Consider the following 18,887-nt stretch of genomic DNA (forward strand, 5'->3'; position numbering starts at 1 on the left):
GGACTTCGATTTCAGATTAGGGGTTTTTCCGGATTATAGATCATCAATTTAAATCTGCAAAGATGGCATGCAAAAATTATATAATTAAAAATATGAAACCGTAATTTATGAAATAATGAGCAATTATGATCTAAAGGGTATCAAAATTTATAAAAAAAAGCTTAATATTTATTTGTTTACTTTATTAAACATTTCTTTCAATGTAAGTTCTTTAAGTTGCTTCGTTTTTGTGTTAATACTTTCTCTTTAATTCTATAAACAGACATAATTTCTTATTCAGCTACAAAGTTCCTGTAATTGCTGTGTCGAGAATACCGACTAACTTGTCAATCAAAATTTTTTCATTTTGAATAGCCTGTCACTTTCTTGACTATTAGAAGTGCGCATGGGTAAATGCATTACGTGCATGCGTAAGTTTGTGGCTTTGAGGTCTGGATTATAGATCATTCTGGATAATGGACATCCAGATTATGGATTTTGTACTGTAATAAAAATTTATAGCTTTGTATTATGTACTTAAAGATAACTGAGAAGAGAGAACTCTTTTAAAATTTAAACATGCATTAATATTTTTGTTTCTGTTAAAAGTATTAACATCCAACTTAACATGCCATAAGCGTCTTGAGTTAGTTACTGTATATTATTAAAGAATGTTAGATATATATACTCTATGGTTTTATTTTAATACAAGTTTTGTACAATCCTTAAAAGTACTTAATAAAAGTCCCGTAAGTTTTTTTTGGGAAACGATTTTCGGTACTTAACCCTTTTGCGCCGCTGCACCTCTGTTTAAGATGCTCGTGCAGGACGAAAGGGAATTGAAGCCAGTCACCATACAGGATGAAAGTTTGCATTGCTAAGCCTAATTTTATAAAAAAAAAATCAGAAAAATAAAGTATCACTTCTAGCATGTAACTTGCATGCAGCATGTGTAAAAAATAAGTGTCAGAGAAACAGTCTAATTTTTTTGTACAGTTTTTACCTCAGAATCATTAGTTATGTTTTTATCAGTATAATTATTTTTGCTGTTATTGTAAGGTTTTACTAATGAACATGTAGGTAAATACTTTTCTTATTTGTATGTACTTTTAGATGGCATGATGACATTAAATTTATATGATGAATTTAATTTTAAAACTAATGTGTTTTAAAATGTAATGCATTGTGAAACTGTATAGAAAGTACAAACTTTTTAAATAGATGTAGTCTCAGAAAATAACCAGCATACAAAAATTTTAGGTACGATACAATACTTCTCATTTAATTAATAGAGAGGATATTTTACAGAACATTAGAAGCACTATAATGTGTGATTCTGTGTGTTAGCAACCTATGAACCTTGAACCTTTGAATGCAGCTGATTTTTGGCAGACATAAATTGCCAACTGACATATATATTACTGAAAACATAAGCTTCTATTTACACCTCTGAAACACAGACTGTATCAGTAGTTTCCAATATGAACATTTATAAACTAATGTTAAAAAGTTAATTTTTTATTGCCCATTTATCATCAAATTCTAAATTCACAATTTTATTAGATGTTGAAAATTTAATTTTTTGTAATATTATATAGTTGACTGTTTTAACTTTTGAAATGCTATTAGTAACAGTTTCTCTAAAACACTGTATTAATAAATTGTTTTAGCCCAGAAGGGCTGTTAATTTAGTTCTTGCATTTTGCATCAAAAACTTTTAAAAGTCAATAACTTTTCAGATTATTGCCACCAAATATTATCACCCTGTATTATATTTCGAATCTGCATAAATAATGTATGTAATGTATCTTTCTCTTATTGTGATAAAACAACTGTACCTAGAGCCATCAAAGTTTGAATAGCGTATGTCTCTGTCCAAATATGGGCATCTGGAAGCTCAAATTTGGACATCTGTTTCATATTTTGTAAAGCATTTTGATTAAAAAACTCATCAATTTCAAAGTGAGCAATGGCAACACAATGTGGAAAAAAAAACCATTTTTTTTTTTTTTTTTTATCCAGTGCGCGAGACTGTGTATCAGAAATTGTAAAGATATGCTGTTTTTAAATTATTTTGAAATATTGCTGTGGAATTTAATTTTATGATTTAAGTGTGAAGACCATGATATTTAATAAATAAAGGTAACACACAAAGCATTACAAAATTGCCCCTTGGGGGTAATATAAAATCTGTAAGCTTTCAGATTTTTTTAATTTGATTTTTTTAAGAAGTGTATCAGGACTTGTATTTCTCTTGATTTGCGTTGGAAACATGAATGGTCCTGAATTGGAACAGGGAGCTTACTCAAGCTATGTTCAAGAAAGTGTGAAGTAGACAACACAAGCAGGAAAAATAAAGGGTATACAAATAGATAGAAACCCTTTATTTTCTATCTTTTACAGGATCTTCTGAGCTTTGGAATACAAATACCAACCACTTGTGGTCTGAATGTAAGAATATAAAAACTACTAACTAAAACTCTAACTAAAAACTAACTTTGAATTAGTATACAAATGCCTAGCACTAAGATTGGCCTTTATTTAAAGAAAGGTACGTATGTAGTACGCCGAGCTGCTTAAACTACAATACGTTTGCAAATAACAAGAGGGCTAAACCTCTGACCTTGAAGGCGACCAGCAACAGAGTGAAAACTCGTAAAACTACAGTGGCAAGCGGCTTGCTTCCTATAACTCCTTCCTCTCTCTCTCTTGGCAAAAAGCCACAACTTAAGTACTTGGCGTTAGCAAGACAATTTGCATAAACAAGTTAAAGCATTTAATTCTGGCCGGAAGTAGAAAATAAGAAGTGATAGTACAGTTTTAAAATAAAATAAACGTTAGTAAAACTTAGGATCCTTACAAGTGGAGATAGTCAAACTTCCTATTAGTGGACATTCTTGGGACCAAGGCTTTTATCCATAATCATGGAGTATTTGCATTGGTCTTCTGTTTCAAGGATCTGGGGATTTAGAAACTGTTTACTAATGGAAATTGCTTGCTTAAGTGAAGGATCCGTTAATTCCCTAAGTGTATGTTGTAATGTTCTGCATTGTCATAAATTCATCTTTACAAAATTGAATTATTAAATATTTCTTTCTTTAGGAAGTATTTGTATGAACAAAAAACAAGCAATTTAGATGTTCCGTATTATGTTCGAGAAAACTTTCTTGAAGACTACAAAGGTCGAATCCCTCACATAGAAAGGCAAGTTGAAGAAGAGTATATAGTAACAATCCGGACTTCATGCTTTAGGGAAAGAAATTATAGTAAGTTTTATAGCAACTGTAATATGTGTATTATATTTACCATTGTTTTTAGTTTATTTAAAGGGCAAATAAAGTAAGAGAAACCGTAGTGTTTAAAGTATCTAAGGATTTTTGGTTTGTATTCAGGCTGGTCTCTGCATTTTCAATCCTGTAGTTGCCAACTCTTCTGGTTCTGGTAAGGAAAATTCACAGTTTTACCACACATCTCCGGTACCCCCAAAACTCCTGGTTTTTAATTTTTAGAATGAAAATTGAATTGTTTTCATTCCAATGAAATTGTTTTCAACAATAAAGTTAAATTGAGCAAATAAAATAAATTTGTGGGATTTTTTTTTTATTTTTTATTTATTTTATTATTATTATTATTATTATTATTATTATTATTATTATTATTATTTGTGTGTGTCCTGATTTGTCTTAATCTACAGTAGACATTTATAGAACTGTATGTAAAGATTCAGTCAAATGTTATAAATAAATATTTATACTTAATTTTATGTTAATAAATGTATGCAGAGCCTGACTAAGGCAGGGGCATATGGGCAGTTGCCCTGGGCCCCCACATCAGAGGGGGCCCCAAAATCGAATAGAAAGTTTATTGTACGTTTCCTTCTTTAATGAACTTATTTTTAACTTTTCTTTAAAAGCTGTTTAACTTATTTTTAAGTGCATAGGACTTGCCTATGGTATTTTTCATTAATTAATTCAAATTGTTAAAAAAAGTCTTTATATTTTCTAATTATAAATTTAAATAGCATTTTTGTCAACTTTTGTCTCTTCAGATGTGCTATATCCTTTTAATGATGGACATAGAATTGTCAGAAAATCAATAAAATATACAGAACGATATTTCGTCTGACCATTGAAAGGGGGCATGATTTTATAGCTATCTTAGGTTCTAATCAGTTTTCTTGTTATATATCTATAATGAGGTGACAAAGTTCCATAAAGTTCTCCATAAAAAACTCCATAAAGTTTGGTTCTTCATTATTGAAGTAGTGAGGCAGAGGGGGGCCCCAAAAAAGTTTTTGCTCGGGCCCCTATTAGGCTAAGTCGGGCCCTGAACATATGGTACATTACGAGGTTTATCCATGCATAAGTATGTGCATTAATTATTAATTCTATTTTTGCCATGTTTAAAAGTATTTTGATAAATAACTTTCCTTTCCTACTCAGAATTTTTTCAGTATAAAAGTGTAAGTAAATTACAAAATGAAATTCACCAAGGAACATAAAACTTATAAATAATTTTGAGAAAAAAATGGCGCCACCAATAAGTTATGGTTAAAATTATCTGAAGTAAAATGCCATATCCTAAGATTAGACATCTGCTTACAACATAATGTAACGTAGTTTTTATCGAAATAACAGATGAGTTTCATAGTAAAACATAAATTTTATTATCAATTTATGAAGCTAGATAATTTAAATAAAATTCCATCAGATACAGCTTCACACTCCAGCTTACCATTACGGTTTCTTTCTTTAAATTTTACGTATATCCACTGCTGGTAAAACGTTCTGAATACTTTTTTTTTTAAAACATTTTTTGGCATTGCTCAGGAATGGTTACACGATACAAATATGGTGTTGCCACTCCAATATCAAGGATAATAAATATAATTATTTGTTAAATAATAAAATATTACTATAACCTTGGAATATTAGTGATTTTGTACCGGGTATTTTTTTCATGGTCCAAAAAATAAAAAAATTGTGTTCATTTGTGATTAGCCTCGAAAGAGGAAGTGTTCTTCTGATGTGGTATCTGTATGCTGCTAGAAAGATAGGAAAAAGTAGTGGCTAGTGACTGACAATATTTTAAGTGAAATATGATGTACTGTTCCTTCACACTAAATGACCCAATTTTTTATAAAACAATGGCAAAGATTTCTTATACTCCCAATATATGTATTTTTTCTGCAGTATGCACCAGAGAAAAATTTTATAATAGAAAGATAATAAGTCATCATTGTTTATTTTTAAGTTTTGTCCCACTTGGAAAGTTTAGTAATTTGTTTATTTTTAGTTTAAGCTAAAAGTAAGTTATTTAGTGGTTAATTCAGTATATTAGAATTGTGTAAAATAAATATCACTCTGAAATTTAATATTTAGCTATAAATATGCTTGAATTACAATGTATAAGTGACAGAAATTTCTGATACTAACCTTCAGATTTCAGACAGAAAATAAATATAAATCGAAATTTCTTCATTTTTGTCATTATTATTTCTGTTCATATATGTTTAGATAAATGTTTAGTAAAAAAAAATTTAAATATAGTTAAATGAAATATTTTGCTTCTTTAAAAACCTTTTAATTTTGGTAAAAAAATTCCTTTCTCTCAGCTGCTTTCGAATTACACAGAGTGCATTTAGCCGCTATGCAATTTAAGGTTAAGATCCTGTCTTGATCATTACAGTTCAGTACCCTGGATAAATTAAATGCTTGATAATTGAAAGTAAAATAAGCCCTTTTATTTGTCATTTGTGAGAACAATGTACCTAGCACTCTCTGAAAATTGATGTGTAGGTGGTTGCTTATGGTGCCTTGGCTAAACTGAACTGAATGGTACAGAGTTAGTGATTCTGAAAATTTCAGATGCTTTCAATTTCAGGTATTAAGGATTAATTGGTATTTTTTTCTATAGGAGTATGAAACAAATCTGAGTTTTGTTTTTATATCAATGTTGCCAGTATTTTTTTTGGCTTTAAATTTGCTATTTTACTTTTATACGTGTTTGTTAAAATTAAAATTTAATTTGTTTAAATTTGTTAGAATTAGATATAGCATACTTTCTCCATTGAATAGCATTCATTTGAAGGTAATTATGCGAATAACTGTATTTACAAATAAAAAATTACTGTGCTAATTTTCTGAGCTGAATTTTTTGTAAATAAATTTCTTTTTTCATAAATTTGTACAAGTAGCAACTAAACACAATTAGTGTTAAAACTTAAAGATTTTGCTTATAAGTTACTCTGGAGTAATTTGAAGACTATAACTGAGAATTCTATAGATTAATATATTTATAATAATGTATAGCAGTCATAGATGGTTAATGGTATTGTGGAATTTCTATTCCTAAATCGAAGTTATTCAATTGTATAATGTGAAAAGAAATTTTTTAAATTTTTATACAATTTAAGAATGTTTTGATGGGATAATTTTAAGATACTTGTAGGTGGTAATATATATATATACCTTATACCTTGGTAATGCATGTGTAGAAATAAGAATTTTAATAATAATCTTTTTGAAGGTGTAACTCAATGGGAAAATGCTATTTGTACCTAGCTTAAAGTGACACCTTTTGAGAGTAGTTATTTTTTATTACTTACAATAATTTCAAATCCAACTTAAATTTTTATTGTACATTTATCTTGAGTCCTTGTATCAATGTAGATTTATATCTAGCTTTGCACACCTTTGGAATGTTACAGTTGAAATTGATCGTAGTTTTTTCAAAAGAAAAATGAGTAGTTCTGTCACTGGGAAGCAGTATAGCCTGCCTTGCAGTTGATACTCTAATCACCTCAAGTGTAATTGAGGGCTCTTAACAGGACAAATCACTTCTTGAACATCCATTTGCCACCCAAGCGTGAAATTGGCACTTTTGCCAATACAGTCAAAAGTCGTTAATCCGGACTCGTCGTGACTTCGGCGATTCCGGATTATCGATTTTTCCGGATTATAGATCATCAGTTTAAATCTTGTAAGATGGCATGCAGAAATTACAAAATTAAAAATATGAAACCGTAATTTATGAAATAAATAATAATTATGATCTAAAGGGTATCAAAATTTACAAAAAGAAAAAGCTTAATATTTATTTGTTTACTTTATTAAACATTTCTTTCAATGTAAGTTGTTTAAGTTGCTTCGTTTCATGTGATAATACTTTCTCTTTAATTCTATTAAACAGACATAATTTCTTGTTTAGTTACAAAGTTCCACTGTTCAAGTCCTATAATTGCTGTGTCGAGAATACCGACTAATTTGTGAATCAAAATGTTTTCATTTTCAATAACCGCTCTGTCACTTTTCTTCACTATTGGAAGCGAATTATAATGACGAGGAACTTGATTTAAATCATATCAAAGATGGAGTACATCGAGATGAAATACTACATTTAGTAAGGAATTATAAGCCAAATAAAATAAAAACATCTGCCCTGAAGATAAGGATAGTGCTGACAGATCAACTTCCAATTCATTGCACGTTGCGGCATTTCTCTCCTCCCCCCCCCCTGCCACAGAGCAGCGTGAAATTGATAACCAGATTTCGGATTTCAAAACATACTTTCGATTTGTAGATCCTTTACATATTAGTAAATATATATCGGAAATTCTATTTGACATAATCGAAAGTTCAAACTTACTTTTATAAAATTGCTCTAACAGTCTGCAAAAAATAATAAGCCGGATCCAATTCGAAGATTAAGGAACAACGCCATCTGCAACATTAACTGAATTAGATAATTTTAGCTTAGCTTATACCGTCCGTTATACATTAAATGCGCATGCGTAAGCGTATTATGCGCTTGCGCACACGCATATTCGCAGCCGTAAAGGTATTACGCGCACGCATAAACACCTATGCACATGCGTCAATGCGACGCACGCGCAGAAAGTTTGTAGCTTTGAAGTCCGGATTATGGGTGTCTGAAAAACAACTTGTGACTGTATACATAATTCCTTTTATAACAAGGTCATGTGGAGTTGTAGACCCAAGAATTCATTAGCTCAAATAAAAGAAGCTTAACTAAGAGATTTTCCCTTTCCATTGAAATGAGATTGTCTTGTCATCGCTTCTTTCCAAACTATAAATTAACCCAATTTATTACTGGCCATGGAAATTTCAAAAGTTATCTGAGCAGATTTAAGTTAAGCCCTACTGTTTATTTTGTATTATGTTTCATACTTACTTCTGTAAGTCTCATGTGATACTTTATAGTTCATGGGGAACTCCTTGTGTTTTTTTAATAAAATTAAAAAAAAAAAAACTGCCTATAAATTGCATGTGCTTTGTAAATTGGAGCACAGTCATATCAAAATAGCATTGAGCCCATAGGAAATTATTATAACAAAGTAAGCAGTACATAATTATATAAAATACTGAGCAAAACTTTGTTGTGTTCATGATTATTTTCTTTATAGAACTAGAGAAACAGAGTTCTAAGTATAAGAACAATCCCAAATTGTTATGCTACTAGATTTCACTGGTTATGATGCAGTGAAATAAGTACTATTCATCTGGCATTCTGCAACATATGTGGTCATTAAATTGCCAGATAATACAGCAAGATCTTTTACTCTGTAGCACACACTGTCATTGCTCAAGAAGCTATTGCCTTCAAATTTTAAATATCATAGGCCAGTTCTTGGAACTGATAGTATTAAATGTTGGTTTATGTGTAGTTGGTTGGCCATGAAAACCCAAAATTTGAGTTGTTGGCGAATCATAATTGTGGTAGTGTTACATCCAATTACACCTTGGGATTTGATTCTAATGATTTATGTTGTTTTCCTCTTTGATGATCTTTTGTCTCTGTTTGACAAATGCTATGGTCACCATTTGTAGCTCTTGCACATTACTACTTCACTTTGATATCATTTACAAGAAATGGGGAATATGTGATATTGCAGATTTGATTCTAATGATTTATGTTGTTTTCCTCTTTGATGATCTTTTGTCTCTGTTTGACAAATGCTATGGTCACCATTTGTAGCTCTTGCACATTACTACTTCACTTTGATATCATTTACAAGAAATGGGGAATATGTGATATTGCAGAATTTCTGTTCACATGTGAGCTGATTTTTATGACAGTTGCATTCAGTCACTTCACTGTGTTCTAAGGCATTTAGATTATTTTACCTTCGATTTTGCAATTTTTGCTTTGCAGCATCTGTTGTGAGTTTGCTTGTCTTCCTTAGATCCAAGCTCACATTTTGTCGTCAGGAGTCCATGTGATGCTGGTAATCTGCAGCATAATTAGATCTAATTAACTTCTAATGGAACTTGGATACATTTGATCATGTAGTGTACTGTTTTCAAGATTTTAAGTAAAGGTGTGGGTTCAAAATTATGTAAAAAGGAAGTGCTGATACCAGAAATCAGTGTGAAACCATTATCACTTTCTCTGCCTCTACTGAGAAATATTTTAATCCTCCCTCCCCCTTTTTTGGGGGGCGGTTAGATATTAGAAGTTCTCAGTAACCTGCTTAATCATATGCAAGATTTAATTTGTGTTGCTTGTTTTATAAAGCATCCAATTATTCATCTTATAGCTAGACATAAGTGAATGAGCTAATAATTCAACTCTTCTGAAAATTTTTGAGCATGTCACTAACTATTAATTATGACCTAATTATGTTTTAGGAAGATAAGTATATTACATGGTACACGTTTATTATAAAATGCTTATACAGAATGTATTTATTAATTTATGGCTACTGTGTCTAAGTGTTTTTAGTACAGTTTTTACATTTTTCATTCATATACATATGTATAAATTATATGTGATTAAAATTTTTTGTGTATTTTTTCCCATTTCAGAAGAAAACATGATATGGAGAGCTAAACACTTCAAAGACATTTCTTTAGAAATCAAAGCTCGGGAGTTAAGAACACCTTCATGTGATATTTTAAATGATTTGTACAAAAGTTTAAAATAGTAGTTTTATTAGTAGTTTTTAAAATTATTTTCTTCCTACGTGATCCCATACTGTGAGATTTTTACCAAAGTCTCAAAGAAAATGTTATATTTTTAATATGCAAACTGTATTCAGAATACATCTAAAATAAATGTAATTAAAATAAAAGTATTCTAGTGCCCAGTGGAATGTTTCAAAAACTAAATTTATCCCATTTTATTTGAAGTTTAAGGAAAAAGGAAAGCCATATTCTTTTTCTTCATATTATGGCAGTAAGTTAATATTATATTTGACAGTCGTTCTGGCATATATTTCAAGAGTATAATATCTTAATGTTTTGCACTTTATTTTATATTTTCTTTTAAATAACTGAAATATATGGAAATATGTTTGCTATAATCAATCTGGCTTTTGTACCAAGAAAAAATATACTTCCAGCATATATACTTTTTTATTAGAAAATATACCATTGTTTCGAAATTATCATTTGAATCTCAGTTTTTGCTTTGATTTGAAAGCAGTCTACTGTGACTTATCTTGTAAATATATATGTTTATATATGCTGTTCTTTAAAGAATGAAACTGATTTCTTAGATAAGAATTTTTTTTACAATGATCTTTTCCAAAATAACTGGTACTAACTACAGTGCATTTCGGTAAAAGTTTCTTGAAAGTTGATTCTTAAGCGTAAGAATCAAGAAAAGTGTCTTTCTCCTAGCTTATTATAATAAACATCACTTAAGTTCAAATCTAGGATATATAGTGGACGGGAAGCACATTCAATACTATTTTTGTTCATTTATTGCATTGTAATATTTGCCGCAAGATGGCGAGTTGCAAGCAACCTGTTATTGATAATCCATGTTCCTAAAAATGAAAGGCAATCATCATAACTTTTACATCTGATCTTGATGACTTTTGCTTTCCAGAAAAACATATGCATTCTTTTGCAATTTTACTGTTACTCACTCTCAAGCACAACACTGAAGGCAAAACTCAAGTGCAAGTAGAATTATATAACTACATATTGCTTCATAAAAGTAGCATCCATTTTGTCTGAAGGCATAATGAGAAACGAATTTACTTTCATCGTTGTCATTCACATGGGAATTGCAATATCATGTAACTATCTATAACAAAAGTAATGAAATAAACCTAGGGCTGTTCAAAAATATAATTTAGCTTTTGTAGCTGCAAGGTAGGTAGCCCTATATACATTTATATATAGAGAGAGAGAGAGACAGAAATGAAAATGTGTTTTGACTGTCTGCAAAGAAAACAATTTCATTTGTTATTGAACAGCTCTTGTATGAATCAATTTTTTAACTTATCACATAAACGTACAACTATGTGAGTTTTGTTATTTGGCTTGTAATGTTCTAATTTACTTAGAGTGAGACACAAAACCAAAGAAGGTTAGCCTTTGTGTCGTGAGAGAAATTTGAAACTTATAAAACTTTTGTTGTTCTTGGATGAACTAAGATATATATACTTTAATTTAATGATTGTTGTAAAGTGATTTATATTTATTTTTGTGTATTTTGATTAATTAGAAAAAAACTTGATTTTGATTTTTAAAAGAGCATTCCCGTAGTGCAAGGATGGTAGATCTAAATACTAGGTGAAGTTAATTTTGTTAATATAATGCTGTTTAACTTTAGATTATGTAAAAACATATATTAAAAATTTCATTATTATCTTATTAAAGTATTAATAATTGAAATAAAAAAAAATAAAATGAACATGGAAAAAAGTCATTGCTAAGATGCAAGACTATGTTCTGTTTGATTTTAGTTTTGCTTTTAAAACAAATGTATTTATATGACTTGAACCAGTATTATTGTCCATTAACTTCAAAAAGAACTCATTGATTATTATGAATTTCAAATAAATTAGTTTATATGAAAATGCTGCTAAGTTTTGGGACTGTATTATCTGCTAGTTGGTGTTTCGTCTTCTTTTTATTGGATTTCTTCTACATATAACTTTTAGGAATTCATCTTACTCTTCATCACATCATCATTGCATTCCTTGATCATCTGTAAATTAGACTGAATTTCCACTAGTTAATTAGTAACAGTGTGAGTTACAGCAGTTGCCTTCTTAGTTGCATTCTTAACCATAAACTCATTAAATGAACTGGTGCTTTAAAAATTAATTTCTGATTCGGTGTTAATTTTTAAGTTCTTGGACTGTTATTTTTAGGAATTGTCTTAGCAGATGGGTAAACTAAGCTAAAGAATAACAGTATAATATTCCTTTGAATTACATAACTAATTCATTCCACAAATTCATATGTAACTTGAATTTTATTTGAATTTGCAAATTGCTTAAGTGTAACTTCACAAGAAACTGCAGTATGTATTATATATATTTATATTATATACACAGTATTAAAAGATGCATCTGGAAAGTTTGGTGAATGATCTAAAAAAATAAAGGAAACAAGAGTTACAAACAAAAATACCTTTACAGCCTTCAGAGTAATCACTATTAGCTACAACACACGTCTGACATCAGTTGTAAACCTGTGGGGAACTGCCAGCAAATGTTTCTTGTGGAGTTATTTAATGCACGGGGGTCATGGATTTTGGATATCTGCAATGTCTACAAAGCGTAAGCCTTTCAGGGCTAATTTAAAGCAGGAAAACAAGCTTAAAAAAAAAAAAAAAAAAAAAAAGTCTGCTGTCACCAAATCTGGAGAATAAGAAGTTTATTGAAGAGAAGTCACCTTGCATTGAGTGAGAAAGTTGAACACGTGGATCGTAGTGTGGGGACAGATGTTGCTGTAGAGGAAATTTCCCTGTCCACTCCAGTATAGTTCTGGCCATAACCCATCGGATGCATTGCAGCAGTTGTTTCAAAATTTCCTTGTAAACTTCCGCATCGGCTGTTTGACCTTCGGGTAGAAATTCATGATGGATCAAGACCTTGCTATCGAAAGGCAAGCAACGTTGTCTTTATCTTGGATTTTGTCAGCCAACATTCTTGGGAGGCAGGGAACATGATGATCACCATGCCACTGACTGTTGCTTGGTCTCCTGATCTTACTCGTAGCACTAGGTCTCATCTCCTCTAATGATGGTTTAAAAAATCTTTGGATTACAATCAAACATTTCAAGGAAATCTCCAGATGTTTCCATCTGCATTTGCTTCAGCTCGCAATGTGTGTGATACAAACCGAGCACAAATCATTCGCTGTTTTAAATGGTCATGAATGATAGTGCTTATACTGCCGTAGCTTATCTTCAACACTTTTGCTATCATTCTCAAAGACAGCCTCCAATCATCCACGAGCATCCATTGTGCTTGTTCAATGTTATCTTGGATTGTGCTTGTTGATGATTGACCCGAATGCTGTTCATCTTCGACACCTTCCTTTCCATATCTAAAGCATTTAAAAACCACTGAAACATACTCTTACTCACTGCTTCAACACTTACTACCCTACACTTGCACTAGCATTCCATGAGTCTTCGTCATCGTTTCCTTTAATTTGAAGCAAAACATCATGTGAACGCATTACACCATTTTGCAATGACACAAATTCTCACACTGACTCCATTAGCATGGTCACAGCTTGCACCACTGCTTAACTTCAGTGATTTGCGTGATAAGGGGTGCTTGTTAACATGTCTGTCAATGCATATGTATATCATTCTAACCAACACAGTTTTTAACATAAGGAACCATTCACCTAACTTTTCAGACGCATCTTGTGTCTTATAAATGGAACATCATACAGTACTATTTACTTGAATTTATAAGACATAAAAGTATAACAAATATCCAAAAGAATACAAAAACAAGCTGAAATAACACTTTTCAACTAAAAGAAGTCATGGGAAAGCTGATTTGGTTTTGCAGTAGGAGAATTGGCAATGAAGTTGGATCGTTATAAAGAAAAACACTGTTTTCTGCAACTTCTGTCTTTCTTGATGTTGGAGTCTGAGATCAGTCAGAATTGTTTAAGTTGTCATCTTGACATTGTTGGCAGCAGAATCTAAAGTAGATTGTTGGTCTGGAGCAGATTGTTATCACAAAAATTTTTAACTGTAGGTGGCCTTATAGTTAGCCACATCAATAATATTATATTTATTACCTTCACAAACTGCTTGTTGTTCGAATGTAAATTTTCTTATGTAAATCTTTGTGTAAAGACCTAGCATTCTCATGAATAATCAGAAAATGCAATGTTATCCACTTCTGTGGCAGGCCTTCAATCCAATGAGACAGCAAATTTTCTGTTTCAGAAATTGATCACAGATTTTTCTTGGTAATGATTGCTTCATAATAATTGTGTCCTTCAAGTTTGGTGCATCTTTCATGCTTTCAATAGAGCAAGCATTATCCTCCGCTATTGTATTCAGTCTTGAAAAAGGCTGATTTATGTTCTGAGCTGTTATAATTTTCCTATTTCGTATAAATATGAGTAATTTTCATGCTTTCTAAAATAATTGCAGTTTTTTAGATTTATTACCAGTGCATTAATTATATGTCTTAAATCAATTTGAAAGGTAAATAAATAGCAAACACTAACAGTGGTAAACAAGTAACTAAAGTAACTGCACAAATATTGTTTGAATGCAAGAAGTGCTTTTTGGGGGAAAGGAGGAATTGTTTATGGAGTCCATATTTTTTACTGTTAGGTTTCATTGTGAATGTTATGGCTTTTATGATCATGCATAACTGCAGATTTATGTAAGTTGAGGGGTGGTTCTGCATTAAAAATGTGGCACAAAAATTAGAAAAGTATGTGGCTTGTTAAAATGTCTGATGTTCATTGCATAGCTGTCAAGTCCAATGTTTGAATGTAAGAAGTGTAAAATGATTTCAAAATTTTTAAAGCTGAACTGAAGGAAATTTAAAATGTTTCATAAATACATAAACTATCAAACATAAGAAGCATAAGTATTATAAAATAAAACAAAACTTAATGAAGCCGCATTGAATCAAGTTTAAAAAATATAAGATAACAGGAAATATCACGTAGAACTTTTAATACTCAACACAGATTAAATCAAACTGTTCGAATATTTTATGAATACTGTTAAGAGTTTATTTATGCAGTTTTAAACAAATAGTACATGTGCTTTATGTAGCCAGATTTAATAAGCTTTTACTTGCTATAATTTATATGTGAATGATTGCATTTTATCTTTGGGCACTGTGTAGTATCAAGCTAAATGATGAATGTAAATATTCATGTAGATAAATGGTACATAAAGGTAGATTTTGCTGTGAGAGATAAGTTTGTAAAAGGCTTACCATCCTTGCTATGAAGTGACTTAAGGTAAATTTTAAACTCAGCTGGCATGTAGTGTGTCGTGACAAACTATTTATTGTATTTTCTCTCATTTGAAAATATATATAGTGTATTTAGTTTTCAATTTTCCTCTAATGGTGCTTATTGTAGAATTGATTTCGATCACATTGACATTGTGTTAGATTTTTTTAAATTTAAGATGAAGAGACCTTTAAAATTTGAGTTATTTATTATTAGTTCAAACATTCATGATTTATATGTGAGGAATATATAAGATATTTGAAATGATGTGTTTGAATTTTAAAAATACAAATTTAAATTTTAGTAGCTTTCTTGTAGCATGAAATTTTTATTCTTCATTATATCATTCTTCATTTTTGACACTTTTCATATTATTAATCTAATATTTTTGTACTAACCAATGTGAAATTTTATGATTTTGATCATTAGATTTGATTATGAATTTGAATTTATATTCTTTGGTTGTGATTTAATATATCTAGTACTGTCAAACCCATTTATACTGAATTTATTAATATCAAATTGTTACATATTTCAAACTTAAAATATTAACTCTAAAACTAGTAAATGAAGAATGTGAATGTAAAAGCTGTATTGAGAAGCTGTGTTTGTTATATTGAATATGTATATTACAAATATTCCCCAAAACCTAAGAAGCTAATAATTGTAGTACTTTTTGAATTTTAATTATTCATTTTATTTTTTGTATGTAGGCTGTACATATACTGCTTCATTGAATAGATGTCTTGAAGCATTCAGAAATATAAATTCAAAACTTTAAGCAAATACTTTTAGCTTTACCATTAAAGAACAGTATAAGAAAAAAAAAAAAAAAAAAAAAACAGTGCAATTGATTGATGACTGCAATTATATGAGTTTTGGGAATACTATTAATTATTAAAAATATTGCTGAAAGACAAAATTTCCTTTTCTGCAAAATTAGAAATATATAAAGTGCATAATATGAAAAATGGAAGTCAAAATGTTCCTTAGCAAACAAATATAAATGCAGCAGTTAAAAAAAAATTGTGTGTTTCTCAAGTGTCCCAGTTTAAATCCAGTTTCCAAGCATATTTGCACGTATGCACTGATAATACTAAAAATGCTTTACTGGCCAGAACTTGCATGAAATGCTCTTTAATAATTTTTGTGTATATTTGGCTTCATAATGTTCCTATTATTTTTGCTCTTATATTATATCTAAAGGTAAAGGGATTTATGTTATTCTGATTTAAAACTGTATTGAGAAAAAATAGAATTGAATTATGAGACATTTTTATAAGAGAAAATGAAAGATTTGTAGATGCAAATTAGTCAAATATAATCTGTACATCATTCACATAATTTTATTTATTTATATTTTATATGCTTGTATATATGTAATATTTAATATTCAGAATTTTAAATCATATTTATAAAAGATAAATATATAATTATTTTTAGTGAAATTATTTCACATGTCAAACATTTATGATAGAATATTGAAATTCAGTATAAATGGGTTTCACTGTATGTACAGAAAACTTTTGTATATATTTTAAGCATATTACAATAAAATATTTCTTTTTTGGGAAGAACACATATATGTGAGTTTTCCTACAGGTTCCTACAGTATTTTTTAAAAGCAATCAAAACATTTTGATGCATATATTACAATTATTTAGTACTTTGGAAACTTGTTTACAGAAACATTTTCATTGAAGTTGAAGCCATAGGTTATTGTATTTATTAAGATTTTTCATTAATTAGTTGCAGATTATTTGTCACAAAGTTTATTAATAATGATATATTAAGGGAAATTATTTGTGCATATCCGTAATAATATAGGCTTTGTGCATTTTAATGTTTGGGATTAAAAAATTTAAACTTGCTTCAAAAATAAATGTTCAGTTCTCTTGCAATTTTTTTGTATAGTTATTATTTTGTATACACAAGGTATCCAAGGGAGTTTGCTTTTTCTTCCATGCTTGTAATATAAAGGCAGTATTGTAGGAATTATTTTTATTCTATTAGTGTCATAAGTAGAAAACTGTTTATAGTTAAACTTTTATATTTATTTTAGGAAAAAACAGATATTTTATGCTCACCCCCCCAATGTTATTTAGTGTTTTATATTTTTTATTCTATTTAAACTGCATTTACTTTTCCATGTTTGTTGCAGATGAAATGTTTGATATTTCTTTTATATAGCAAAAATATTCTACTTATAAATTGTATTTATAAATAAAAACCGCAAATATTTTTGCTGTTTTTATTTATAAGTAGAATTTTTTTTTTCTCTCTGGAGAATATATTAAGAAAGTGATATTAATGTGATATTTATTTTATATAAATTAAAAATTTCTTGAGATAGGGAACACTTCAATGCTAATCATATATTAATGAGGAACTTTCAGATACTTTTAACAAATTTTGTTCTAGAAATTGTTTCTTTCAAATCTAGAAATTGTTCAATTTATGACAGTATTTTCTCTATTAGATTTTGCATATAATTCCACAAGGAAAGGTGTCTGTTTTAAAATGCATTTCTTTCTTCATGGTATTTTACACGGCTTTTGATTTCATTGCATTCTGAAATTTTCAGTATCTCTATACAGATACTGTATTGCAGCAAGTTATGGGAATGCATTATTCTTAAGTTTTTTCTCAAATGACCCCATTATCTTCTGTATGTGCAACATACAGTTTTTATCATTCTTTGGTAACTTTTCCAACATGTATTAAACAGAAAAGAATGTTGCATTTGAATGAATTATACAGGCATGCATATATTTTCTCAAGTACTGTATGAATGTATTTGCTCAGAGTTGCTGGAAAGGTATGTCATCTGCCAAAAAAGGCAATGTAGAGACATCTATATATGTGTAACATTCTATCCAACTGATTGCAACTGTATTTTTTCTTCAAATCTGATTAATATAAAAAATCAAAATGTCTTCTATATGGGAAATATTACTGATAAAATTCCTTTTAGAGAAAAACTTGAGTGACTGAAAAGTTGTTAAATAGTAAAAAAAAAAAAAAAATTAACTCTCAAATGGGGTTCTTTGCAACAGTGTTATTCAACTATATATTTCAACTTCAATGGAAATGCTTCATTGAAAAAATAATGAAACTGAAGAAGATCTGGAAATGTTTTTAAGTATGATTTTTTTTTTTAGCCTCCTGTGTGCCAATGAGCAAGTGCAATTCTTAATAAGTCCTGTTGTACAGAGAAGTTACTATATGTACAGCATATTGTAATTTATACTGGATTGTACAAAGCCTATTTTCATGTTATGTTTTGTCAACTTGACAAGAAACCATAAAAATTTTTACACAAAAAACCCTCATTTTGCTTATCATTTATTATTATTATTTTTTTTTTTTTTTTTACACTACATTTTATAATGTTTTTCAAGTAATGAAATTCTGATACAGTTGCTTACAAAGCATCCATGTTTAATTTATATGAAATTTAAATTTCCCAAAAATATACTGTATCAATGAAATGTAAGATATGAATCCATGTCTAAAAGAACAAAATATTGTTCTTATCACTGCTTTTAGCAATGAAGTAAAAAATAAAAATTATTTTGGTTATAGAAATTATTATAAAAGTTTCCAATTTTATATTATCATAATATTTAATGAGCAATTATTTAGTGTATCAGGAACTTTAGATTCCAGCGAAACTAAAAAATTAAGGACAAAATT

The 18,887-nt window shown here is 29.5% G+C and overlaps 1 protein-coding gene across 2 annotated transcripts in view; it reads left to right on the plus strand.

Moving 5' to 3' along the window:
- Nucleotides 1-18,523, plus strand: part of LOC118197467 (dnaJ homolog subfamily B member 1-like) — a 45,753-nt gene extending 27,230 nt beyond the window's left edge. For both annotated transcript variants that reach the window (XM_035368976.2, XM_035368977.2), the window contains exons 8-9: nucleotides 3,082-3,245; nucleotides 9,807-18,523. In XM_035368976.2, coding sequence (XP_035224867.2) covers nucleotides 3,082-3,245; nucleotides 9,807-9,925 — 283 coding nt within the window. In that variant the 3' untranslated portion in view covers nucleotides 9,926-18,523. The remainder of the gene's footprint in view (nucleotides 1-3,081; nucleotides 3,246-9,806) is intronic.
- Nucleotides 18,524-18,887: the final 364 nt, after the last annotated feature.

Source organism: Stegodyphus dumicola, chromosome 9, assembly GCF_044657685.1.
Source record: "Stegodyphus dumicola isolate Sdum_Otavi_A_Nest chromosome 9, ASM4465768v1".
In the NCBI taxonomy this organism is placed as follows: Eukaryota; Metazoa; Arthropoda; class Arachnida; order Araneae; family Eresidae; genus Stegodyphus; species Stegodyphus dumicola.